The following is a 12,611-nucleotide window of genomic DNA, read 5'->3' as shown; positions in this document are numbered from 1 at the left end:
AGTACAGAAAACGGCAGCATTCTCTTTATAAAAATTAAAAGGAGAAGTTAAAGCTTTCATCATGCCACTATGTGATGGTATGGTTCCTTTGGTTAGTATCAAGAACATGGCAGGTATTGTACAAAAAAAGAAAAAGGCATGTACCAAATAAAGTCCAAAAGTCATGATACACTGGGAGTTGTATTACACAGCTAACCTTTATCCTTTTCCTTTCCTTCATTTTCTCCCATGCCCCATTACTTTCCCTGTCATATTTTCCCCACTATCTCCCACCCTTCTTTCTCCTGTTTCCCTCCCATGCTCTTTTCCATTCATCCATTTTCACTTGCTCTTCTCAACTCCCCTGAAGATTCAATTTACCTATCCCAGGGGTCGGCAACCTGCAGCATGTGTGCCAAACATGGCACGCGAGCCGATTTTGAGCGGCACGCAGCCGCCTGCCCCAGCCTAACTCAGCCCCACCACTCTCCTCTGTGGGGGCAGGAGGCAGAAGCTTGGTTCTGCAGCACCCAAGCTTCCCTCCTGGCTCGCTTCTTCCCCCAGCGTGGTGCTTTCCTGCCCCGCTCTCTCTCCGTCCCTGAGCCAATCAGCTGCTGGCCCTAGCAAGGGGGAGGGGGAAGAGTGGTAGCGTGCACGCAGCTCTGTAGAGAAGACAAAGAGAGAGGTAGGGACGGGGCCTTGGGGAAGGGGGTGGAACAAGGCACATCCCTTCCAGCCTCCTGCCCTGAGCCGCTCAGGGCAGGGGGCTGGGACCACCCCTACGAGCCGAGCACCCCAGCCCTCTGCCCTGACCCCCCCACACACTCAGCATTCTGCCCTGCACCCCTGTACCTCCCAGCCCTCTGCCCCGATCCCCCCAACACTCAGCATACTGCCCTGCACTCCCCACACCCCCAGCCCTCTGCCCTGACCCCCCACACACTCAGCATTCTGCCCTGCACCCCTGTACCTCCCAGCCCTCTGCCCCGATCCCCCCCACACTCAGCATTCTGCCCTGCATCCCCATACCCCCCAGCCCTGACCCCCACACAGCATTCTGCCCTGCACCTCTCCATACCATCCCTCTGCTGTGACCCCCACACACTCAGCATTCTGCCCTGCACCCCCATACTCCCCAGCCCTGACCCCCCACACTCAGCATTCTGCTTTGCACCCCTATACCCCCCAGCCCTCTGCCCTGAACCCCCCACAGCCTTCTGCTCTGCACCCCCCACACCGATGCCCTGAACCCCATCCCACCCCAACACATACCCAGCCTTCTGCCCTGCACCCCCACAGCCCCATCCCTCTGCCCTGAATCCCCCACACACCCAGCCCTCTGCCCTGCACCCCCACAGCCCCATCCTTCTACCCTGACCCCCCCACACACACCCAGCCCTCTGCCCTGCACCCCCACAGCCCCATCCTTCTACCCTGACCCCCCCCCACACACACACAGCGTTCTGCCCTGCACCGCTACACCCTCAGGCTCTCTGCCCTGAACCCCCCAACCCCAACACACACCCAGCCTTCTGCCCTGCATCTCCACAGCCCCATCCCTCTGCCCTGAGCCCCCCACATACTCAGCCTTCTGCTCTGATCCTTGAACCCTCCCAACACCCAGCCTTCTGCCCTGTACCCCCCACAGTCCCATCCCTGACCTGCACCTCCCCACGTCCCCAGCCCTCTGCCCTGATCCTTGAACTCCCCCCACACCCAGCCTTCTGCCTTGCACCCCCCCACACACCCAGCCTTCTGCCCTACACCCACCCCCCCAGCCCTCTGCTCTGACTCCTGAACCGCCTCCACCCAGCCTTTTGCCCTGAACCCCCTCCCCCAGCCCTCTGCCCTGACCCCTAAAACCTGCCCCCCCGCCCCAGGTGTGAGGTCTTGGCCACAGGCCCTGCTCAGCCCACTGCCGGCCTAGGTGAACAGAACCACAGGCTGGCAACGAGCTGAGCAGGCTGGCGGCGTAAGATCAGCATTTTAATTTAATTTTAAATGACGTTTAAACATTTTGAAAACCTTGTTTATTTTACATACAATAGTTTAGTTACATAATATAGACTTATAGAAAGAGACCTTTTAAAAACGTTAAAATGTATTACCGGCACGCGAAGCCTTAAATTAGAGTGAATAAATGAAGACTCGGCACACCACTTCTGAAAAGTTGCCGACCCTGACCTATCCTTTTCTCTTTTTGCAGTACCCTTTTCTCTCAGCAGCCTCCTACCGTCCTGTTTACTCTTCTCTCTTTTTCTTCTTTTAAATGTAAAATATTTTAAAAACTGCACCAAGTCCAAATTAGTCCTTTGGGGAGACTCACCTCAAAAGGCTCTATTTTCAATTTTGTGCTTCCAAAAAAATGCCAGGTTCAGTGGCAAAGTAGAGTGCCAGCCTGGCATCTGTTTTAATGAATATTTAGAGAACAAAAGAGCCAAGTGCAAGAACATTACAAAGCAGCTATAACACTGAGAGTCTGTGTCTTCCAGTGTCCTTTAGACAGCATGAACTTGAAAAGAAGATTATGTGGTGCAAGCAAAATAATAGTAAATTTAGAGTGATCTTTTCAAAGGTGCCTGAAGGAGTTTGGTGCCCAATCCCCATTAACTTTCAATCAGAGCAAGATAAATGATTAATTCTCATAGGCAATAAAATCACAAAGGCATCAATCCACTCATGATGAACCTTTGTTCTTCAAGTAATGTATTCTTAAAACTTTTGAAATAAGTGTTTTGACAGCCCCCTCCACAGGGTATATAGAATAAAGTTTCTCTTCTATCCTCATCATTTCACTGTTTACTTTTGTAGAAATTTCTGTCCAGGGTTTGGCTGCATATTTTTGATACACAGAAAGTATCTCCACAAAACTATCCAACTGGAAGTATAAACCAAAATGGCTGAAAAAGCAAAAATTCAGGTAAGTTACCTCTGTAGCTGACAAACGTTTATCTCCGTTATCACTGCCAACACCTGAATCAGAATCCTTTTTACTTGGATATATATCATCAATGCTAAATGTAAACAAAAGCAAACAGAAAGTTATTTCAGTGTGCACTAAGAGCCTGAGCCTGATCTCAGTGAAGTCAATGCCAAAACTTCCATTAGCATCTATGGTCCAAGATCAGTCCTTTAACAAATCAATAATATAATACACGTGAAGTAAGACTGGTAACATTATTGTGCAAATGTTCAATGTCAAGTAAAATGAATTAAACAAACAGCTCGACAAGTTCCTCTAAGAAGACAGGAAGATTACTGGTTAAAAATAGGAAAAAATAATCTATTGTTAAATCATCCTTTTTTGTTCACAAAGATAAAAACTGCCAGTAGCTTAGCAGCATTCTGATTGCTTAGCATAACCCCAAACTGACTTTCAAATCAACTAAAATAGTTGAACTCAGACTGTAGTCAACTGAATCACACCTGAGCATTAATGTGTTAAAAATTAATTAGTGCTGGAGGAAAGGGCGTTGGATCTCCCTAGAGCATGAAGTAATTAATAACATAGGTACCTTTGTGACATGCATTAATTTAAAAACTCCTTGAGGTTTACTTATTTAAATTGGTAAACCATAATAATGTCAGGTACCTTCTGCTCTGGTTTCATTGCCTAATATATGACCTTTACTCACTGTACATTACAATATTAGTCATATGCTCACGTTCCTAGAATAATACATTGACCATCTCATTTTTCTACATCACACATTTGTTTGTGATCTAAAAAATTAAATTGTAATCCTGCCCAATTTCACCATATTTGTTTTGCACATCGTTACTTTCTCAGCAACTAGACATATTTCCCAATAAAAATGAAAAAACGCAATTTTAAGAGTCTTTGTAAAAGCAGGTCTCTGATTAAGGTCCGTAAATACTGGAACTTTGTGTGAAATAATCTGTGGAAATCCCAGAAGTTTTGTGTTTCTTTGGAAGCTGTTACTATAAGATTATTCTCAGAAACATGAAAACAGTATTTTCCCTAATTTTCAGTTTTTCATTCGTTAGTGAAAAAGCTAATGAATACAAAGGATATACTTGTGCTAAACTATATGTGATAAATTAATAAATTATAACACAGGAATGTAGAAAAAGGCTGCTATTCCTGATAGGTCCTCAAGCATTGTATTTATTACATATCGTTATTAATGTGGTAGCACACAGAAGTCCCAGTTATGGACCAGGACCCCACTGTTCTAGTCACTTGTATGACCATCAGAGGAGAAAGTAAGCTGGTACGCGCCGGTACGGAAGACCAGTACGAAAAGGAGACTGACTGAGGGAGGGAAAGAGAAGCCTGCTCCCTGCATAAGAATAGTTTAAACTCAGCTGTTCTCTGATGGTTCAGCCCCCAGGGCTAGGTTTCTGGCCTCCTTGTTAATTTAACTCACAGTAGCTGGGGGGAGGGGGTCGAGGGGAGGGTGTGTTTGACCATGGCAGGGACAGTCCCTGTCTGCCTCCAGGGATGAGGGGATCTCTCCTAACTAATATACACAACAAATACAAGCATTTGGCTGCACAGTTTAAATCCTGAGCTAATAAAAGCAGATGGAAGGGGAAAACTCACTGTCACATTGGTTTCTCGGCTCCTCCCTCCCCCTGCTCCAGGGAGGCTGCAGACAAGGCTCTGAATTCCTCCCATTCCCCCGCAGCAGGGGTTTTCCTCTAGGCTCTAGCTTGCAGTAGACTGGCTGAGATGCCTGCTATTGCTGCCTGCAAAAGAACAGTTTAAACTCAGCTGTTCCCTGTGCAGTTCAGTGCCCAGAGTTAGGAGCCGTTTCTGGCATCCTTGTTAATTTCACTCTCAGTTCTTGTTGGGTGTGTGTGAGAGACCATGGCGGGGCAGTTCTTTTCTGTCCCCGGAGATGAGGGGATCTCCTAAACAGAATCAAAATCAAGAACCATTTCCAAGTTCAAATCGATCCCATTCCCTCCCCAGCAGAGGATCATGGTTGTGATGTCCAAACTGCTTGCAGATCCTCTTTGAAATGTTATTGTTTAAAAAAAAACCACAAAAAACATGGAGAACATGGTGGAAAGATGTGTCATGATGATCAGGATTTATTTTGGGCAAAGCAATTTTGCTAAAGCAACTAAAGATTTACAGAGAAAGCAAATAGCCCCCATAGACAAAACCACAAATGGATTGGAGGGGAAAACTGAATATTCAGTGAAATTATTGTGCCTCCTTTGAAAGAAATAGTAGTTTTCATTCCAACCCACCCTTTTCCAATATTGATTTAAACACCTGAAATGTCCTAAGGACAGCAGGTGCAATCTCAGATCTCTTTGTTTTGTTCTGCCTGCAGAGTGTAGAGGCTGAAATTGATAAAATTTTCTTTAAATATCTTGTATATTTCATGAAGGCTATCCCAGTTGTCTTTCATTCATCCCTGACTTTCCCTTTCTCTCCTCCTCCCCCCCCGGGCTCCCTCCCTGGCTGGCTGTGGTTTTTGACTTGGTTACTTACTCCTTGGCAGACCCAGCCCAGCAGCACCTGCTGGCTCTCTGCAGGCAGCAGCCCACAGGGGCCGGTTGCTGGGGTCACTGCTGGTCGGTGGCAGGCTGCAGCTGCATTGTTTGTGACACATTCATACACATACACATACATACAGTATGCATGTGTGTGTATGTATGAATGTGTGTCACAAACAATGCAGTTGCAGCCTGCCGCTGACTGCCTTGACCCCAGCAACCGGCCCCTACTATTGTATGTTAGTAGTATTGGAGATCCCCTCATCCAGGGGGCAGAAAAGAACTGCCCCTGCCATGGTCATACACAGCTTCCCCCCACCCCCGCCCCCCAACAACTGGGAGTGAAATTAACAAAGATGACAGAAACCTCTCTTAACCCGGGGGGCTGAACCATCAGGGAACAACTGAGTTTAAACTGTTCTTATGCAGGAGGCAGTCTCCCTGCTGCAAGCTAGAGGGAAGCCTCTGCGGCAGCTGCTGAGTGCCAGGCAGGGAGAAAGCACAGAGCCTAGCATCGGCAGCCTGGCTGGAGGAGGAGGAGGAGTGAAGACACAGAGAAAAATATGACAGCGAGTTTTCACTTTTTCAGGCTTATTCCAATAGTAAAGTTTTATTACAGACAGTACTGGTAGTATTAATAGTAGCTTTATTTTCTCTATCTAAGTCATGCAATGGGAGGGATCCATGAAGTATGTAGGAGAGGTGGCTGGGTTGCTTGCGACTAGACCATATGGGTAAGAAATGTAAATTACTTTCACCCCCCCCAAACTCCAGGGCTCCCAGCCGCCTCTGCAGCTGGTAGCTCTGGGGTTAATTTAAAGGGCCTGGCTCCTAGCTTCAGCCGAATCCCTGAGCCCTTTAAATCCTGATTTAAAAGCCCCAAGATTTAAAGGCCTCACCTCTTCTGATAGAGGCCACGCCTCTTCCAGTGGAGGCCCCTCCCCCTCCGCAAGACTCTAGAGTACCGGTAAGTCCTTTAAGTTACTTTTACCCCTGATGAACATACAACAAAAAGATACCACTACGTCCCATGAATAAATTAAATGAAAGCCTTTTCAACTTTGACCAAGTAGATCTCTCTCGTAATAAACTATATGCTCATTTTATACCATTATACCACTGGCCACAACTCCATTGCTAAAGCTGAATTTCATTTTAGACTAAAACCAAGCATTAAACTATTTTATATAGGATAAATATAGCATATCCACCCCAAATTTACAGGGGTTACTCTCTGAGTACAGGATGAATTGTTGAGAATTTACCTGAAAAATCTATCAATTAGTTTATGAGTTCAAATTAATTTAAGAATCGGTTCTTTAAGAAATGTAGCACCTGTCAGTCTTTTCTTTGTCCCAAATGATCTTAATAAGGAACAACAAAGACTTTTTAAACTATCCTGATAATTAAAATTCATTGAAGTCCTGTGCATACACCATGTTTGAAGAAATTAGGTTGCAAATAAGATAAATAATTAATGATTGTATTTAATGTCATTATACAGGTTATCAACAGGGTTCTCCCTGCACATCTTTTCCTTCATATAGCGCTAGTTCCTGTAACAATAAACCAATAAACTAACTGAATATTAAAGGCACAATCCACCAATACACTTTGGCTGCCTTGCACTGCTCTAGTGATGCAAAGCAGTTGTAATCCCAGTTCTGGCTGCTCGTGCTGCTCTAGTGTACCAGTGAATTTGCTCTTAACAATTACAATTTTAAAAAATATTAAAGTTGATACTACTTATCTCAGATCATTAGAAATATATTATGGTTGCATTTTTTTGGGTTTATTGTTTGTGTCTGAAATGTTTTTTAAAAAACAAGGATATCCCTAGACAAAAAACTTACTAATGTTGAGTTAAGGTTAAAAAGACAAAACAGTAATTAGGATCAACATTTTATCACATTATCCCAAAACTCAGCTTTACCAATCGAAGAAATTCAGAGTTAAAATTACATGTAAAAGAAATCCAAACATGTTAAGTTTTGGAAATGCACAGTTAAGTCATCTCAAAAACCTTAACCCAGTAGTGATAACATGATGGGGAAAAACATGAAAAACACCAATGTGTATTTAAAAATCAATCTAATCTAATCTGAGTCCATCAAAACTAAAACATCTTAATCAAATGATATGGTTATGGTGGAGGGTAGTATTTAATAATCACCTAGATTACATTTAAATTATGTTATAATCATTCTGAAGTAATACAGGGGTTTCTCTGGAATAAAGATTATTAATTCAGATGAGAGTTTTATTCAAAAAGATACAGCTGACATAAACCTACATTGAAAAGTCTTGAAGTAAAAGAATAAAAAATATATTCCATTTTGTTTCCAGACCGCTAGAACTAATTTATGTGAACAAAGAATGCAGTGTTAGTCTTTTATACTTACCTCTCTTCCACAGGTTGCTGCAAGTGTGGTCGTTCTATGGCATTAAGATAAAGTGAGTCTGCTGTTTTAATCTGGCACGCCTGTATGCTCAGATATTTGAATATGTGCACTTTACCCTTTATACAAATCTATTAGGATGAGAAAAAAAAACATTTAAAACCATAAGGATTTTAAAAAAAATATTTGCTCCAAATTTGACCTTACTAATATTAACTTCCTAGAAAAATAGTAGACAGGATGTTTTCCATCAGTTTATTTCATTTTAAAAAATTACAACAAAAACAGTGTGCGATCTCATTTTGCTGCTTTGGAGACGACGTTAAGAAGTAGCAATGGAGATAATGGGAAATTTACCAATGACTTCAATTGGAGCGTGCCCACTGTGACCTATGTGGGTTTGGGCAAGATATGCACAACTTTATGTCTTCTAGTATAAATACATTCCAAAAATAATGGACATCCCCCTTAACATCAAGAACAACATAACTGTGTACAGAAAGTAGAAACAAGAAGCAGCCATATCAACATATGCTACCTTATAAATCCAGGAGAAAAATACTTTTCCCTCCCCAATGGAGAAAGACAAAAAAAAGATATTTCTTCAGTTTATAAGTAATAAATATGTTTTTATTTTAAGAAAGTAGTTAAGTCCTAGGAATCCAAGTAGTCTGCCATCCATGCAGATTTCCATGTTCATCTTCCCCCTCAAGTCCTGTATTCAGTCATGTATGCATCACTCATAGTTGGATCTAGATGATCAGCGAATGAAGGATTCATGTCCTCTAGATCAGGCCTATCTGTTGTGGTCAGACTGTCTGCTGAAAATGGCACAGTGTTGAGGTTCCTAGAACACCCCAGCAATTCTTTGTCCACAATCAGACTCCCTTTATGAGCCATAGGAACCTGCTGAGTACCTCCAAATCCTCTACTGAAGCCCTCTGGAATAGCTGTTGAGCATCCTCAATGTTTGCCCTCCTCTTTCTTCTGTGAATCTGGGCACCAATTCTCAATGCAATACAAAAGGGTGGGCTCTCACTTTAAAAAAAAAATCAGGAAAGATAAGTTGTTTAGTTTCTTAATTATTGTGTAATGTCCCCTCCAAAAAGGAGTAATTTGGTTTTTTTTTCCAGTTGCATACCTACAGCTCTCTCCTTCCTGGATGGGCACATCATTTTCCTTTTTTCCTGGCATCTTGTGCTTGACATGTTCATTTCCAGCTCATTTGCTCCTCCACTCTCTGGAATGCTGTCATCAGGTCACTGATATTAGATTCCACCATGTTACCCCCCTGTGTAGGTGCAGAGGGCCCTGCTAGTTCTTGCTGCCTGAACATCAAGTCACAGGGAAGCATGGGTTTGCGGAACCCAAAAATAACCCGTGACTGTTACACCAGTGAAATCTGATGTGAGGGCTGCCTTAGAGGAATATTCCCTGGCTTAAGCACAACCCAATATTGCATCCAATCATATTTCCCAAGCTCTTCATTTTAATCCTGGAGAACATAGTGGCATGTTGTACAAGCAACTGTTCTAATCACTTCCCTTTGTTGCCTTCTACAGTTGCTTTTGTCAAGTCAACCCCTAGCTCTTTTACTGACTGGGCTGCAACACAGCGCTTGATCTCTGCCCCTATGGGAGACTTAGAGACACTAGTTATATTGGACACGGTCCCCATGGCCTGATTTTTCACTAATTGCACTTATCCACACCCTTTGGTCCAGCTCGAAAAAGAGAGTTCTGCTAAATAGTAACCCTGACCAGATATTGGTGGCTTCAAATACTCCTACAGATTCACTGCAGCTGTCCTTTATCATCAGGGGTATTACTGCATGATTAGCTGCCTTCACCAAAACTTTATCTCAGCCTTCACAGGAAGTATGCAGTTCCTCTCTGTCATCCTGTAGGCAAGGTAGAGGCATCTCTAAAAACCCCAGGTCCACACTTCCTCCTGCCAACATCCAGCAGGAGTATCTCAATGTTATCCAGGGACAAAACTCTTCTATTAATACCCCAAGAGTTCTTGTGATGCCCTCGGATGAAATCCTCTCCCAACTAAACAGCACTAGAAATACTGGTCACCACAACAAAAGTCCACTTAGTATGCAAAGACCTCAAGTTCAGGGGCAGCAGTATTGATTAACACTCACCAGTTTAACTCCTGCAGTACAAATTTTCTTCCCTTTCAGCACTAGGTATTCACCATAGATCAGACTTATTTCAGATCCTGAGTTCAACAGCATTGTAGTTTTCCAGGCAGCGATGTCTCCAGACACAAAGTAACAGGTGTCTGTGTAGCTCCTGACTGGCCCATTCTAAGAGTTGCTGATGGTGACCCTACTGCATCAGCAACTTCTCATTTCCCTTGGTGTGGCTTTATCTCTGTTTGGGACAATTCTGTCTCCAATGGCCTTTGCTTCTATAACACCTGCAAATGTCATCCGTCATGGGACCCACTTGGGAAACAGTCTCTCTCTTCTGACCTGTGGGATGCCTGTGAATAGGTTGCGCTGCCAACTACTTAGCCACTTCACTAGCAATAATTTCTTGAAGTGCAGCATCTGGTATAAGGGAATAACCTAAGGCTGCGAATTAGCAGCTAATACCTTTAAGGGAAGCATGAATTTCTTCTTCCACATTTTTGAACTCTGCATATAATCAGGTCCATAGATATTTCCAGTATGTTATCCTTCACCAGCAGGTTATAAAGCTCTCTTCTTAAACTGTTTACAAACTGACTTTTCACACAGAATCCTCTCATGGCTTGCCAATTCAAGATGTGGAACAGCAGATTCTGCTTCACTAGAGTCATCTCCTGGACAGGGGTATGACAAAGGCCTACTGCACAATCTCCTTAATGCATGCATATAACTCTGCAGGGGTTCCTCTTCCAGGTGCCTTCTGGCTTGCCATTCCTTCCAGTATTTCAAAAGGGCCAATGGCCTTTCACAGAGGTTATATAAGTGTTTGTGTAACTGTCTATAAGAACCATGATCCGCATTGGGAAGCTGCTGCTAAAACACTTGGCATCACTATTCAAAAATACCACTTGGTACTGTGCTACTTCCTCATCAGTCCACTCAAAGTCTGTGAAGACTCAAAGATTCCAGTCTCATCTGCATAACCAGTAAATTTCTTCTCAGGCAAAAGTGCTTCTGCCATCTTGAAGCCACCAATTGTAATATTTGCTTACAGAATCACTGGGACACAGCGAACACCAACTTAGTACACACAGGCAGGACAGATCTTTCCGCTAACCCCTCAGGTCATATCAACAACATAAAATACAAGGCAACAACTTAACAATAAGATATAGCACTGTCTCCTGGTGGAAATGTCGTCTACATTCATTATCACAATATATTACATTTCTTCAAAGCAGGCTATATCCAAATATGGAATTTAATAGTTTCTATGTGCATCACATACAGTAGGCTTACAGAAAGATGTTTTAACTAGATTATTCCCTGGCCTGAACATATTAGTGTCTTGTTAATTGGTAAAATCACACCAAAGCTTCCTAAAATGTCTGCCCATTCACTTACAGTAGTTACGGAATATAGGTTTATCTTACAATTTTCCCCTCCGTCATCATGAAAATATCCTGTTTATTAGCAGTAACCATTGAAGGAAGCCAGGCGAATGAAATAAATTTTACCAATGTATTTATAAGGTAGCTGCAATTTAGTAGGGGGAATATTCTAGAATGACTCTGTTCAGGTGCTATGTATGCTCAAGAGCACAAGTTAGGAGCTTGAGGAGACCTACCATCTCCCGTTTGTTTATATTTCAGAAAAAATTCTAGCTAAAATCAATGGACTACGATTATTAAGACCCAACAGATAGCATTGCTGGGTTTGCAAGCTTGGAAAAAAACGAGATAATGAAGTTTTATACAATAATAATTAAACACAGGCTGTTCTTGATATCATCTAGCCTATTCTTATTCTAAATTACAATTTAAGTGACACACATTACTTACTTGTGCTGGTGGGGACTGCAGAGGATTGTTCTCAAGCAATAATACTTGTAACTGCAGCATCTTTCTAAAACAAATTGGAATCACGAGCACTTTATTGCAGGAAAAGTCAAACTTTACCAAGGGAAGCTCTATTAGTTCTAAAAGTAACAGAAAGGATCGTAGTTATTATATTTATTTATTTTTGTCACAAAATACATGAATTAAGTATATCTGAATGTGATTCTATTTGTAATTGGAGAAAGTAAGGATTCAACAGTATAATAAATTAAATTTATTTTTCTTCTAAAAACAAGTTATGGATGATCCTGTTACTTTACTTATGTATTTTGAAGACTTATATTCTGTTTACAATGTCCACACAGTGCTATAATCACAGCATTTGGCATTCTCAAGTATCTAGGCCAACTTGGCTGTTGGCAGCTGCTTAAAATAAAATCAAATACCTTTCATCCTGCAAAGGGAGCCATAAAAACAAGTGGTTTTGAAAATAAATTCTGTACCACATTGGGCAGAAAGAATAATCTCTAACTTCTGTTTCTAGTAATATAAACTATGGTTTCTCAGTTGGGGTACAATGTATTGTACTATTCTTTCAAATGAGTATACGCAGTTTCCTAGAGTTACTCTGTCAAAGATACCTTCTTTGGGATTGCTGATCAGGCAGAGCCAGGCAAGAAGGCTGGGTCTCTAACATAGCTCACAGCATCTCAGATTACTAAAGGATGGTCAGTATTGATGGCATAAACTCTGGAAATCCTGATGGGATCTCTCCAAAGG

The 12,611-nt window shown here is 42.6% G+C and overlaps 1 protein-coding gene across 2 annotated transcripts in view; it reads right to left on the bottom strand.

Annotated features, from left to right (window-relative positions):
- LRCH1 (leucine rich repeats and calponin homology domain containing 1) overlaps positions 1 to 12,611 on the bottom strand; it is a 251,108-nt gene that overhangs the window by 89,600 nt on the left and 148,897 nt on the right. For both annotated transcript variants that reach the window (XR_007773673.1, XM_050948349.1), the window contains exons 5-7: positions 11,835 to 11,971; positions 7,857 to 7,984; positions 2,909 to 2,993 (exon numbers count right to left, since the gene is read on the bottom strand). Coding sequence is in view for 1 of the 2 variants with exons in the window: in XM_050948349.1 (XP_050804306.1) it covers positions 2,909 to 2,993; positions 7,857 to 7,984; positions 11,835 to 11,971 (350 nt within the window). In the remaining variant the exon portion in view is untranslated. The remainder of the gene's footprint in view (positions 1 to 2,908; positions 2,994 to 7,856; positions 7,985 to 11,834; positions 11,972 to 12,611) is intronic.

This window comes from Gopherus flavomarginatus, chromosome 1 (genome assembly GCF_025201925.1).
Source record: "Gopherus flavomarginatus isolate rGopFla2 chromosome 1, rGopFla2.mat.asm, whole genome shotgun sequence".
Taxonomy (NCBI): Eukaryota; Metazoa; Chordata; order Testudines; family Testudinidae; genus Gopherus; species Gopherus flavomarginatus.
Note: the sequence above shows the minus strand (reverse complement) of the source record. Positions and strands in the feature narration are given on the sequence as shown.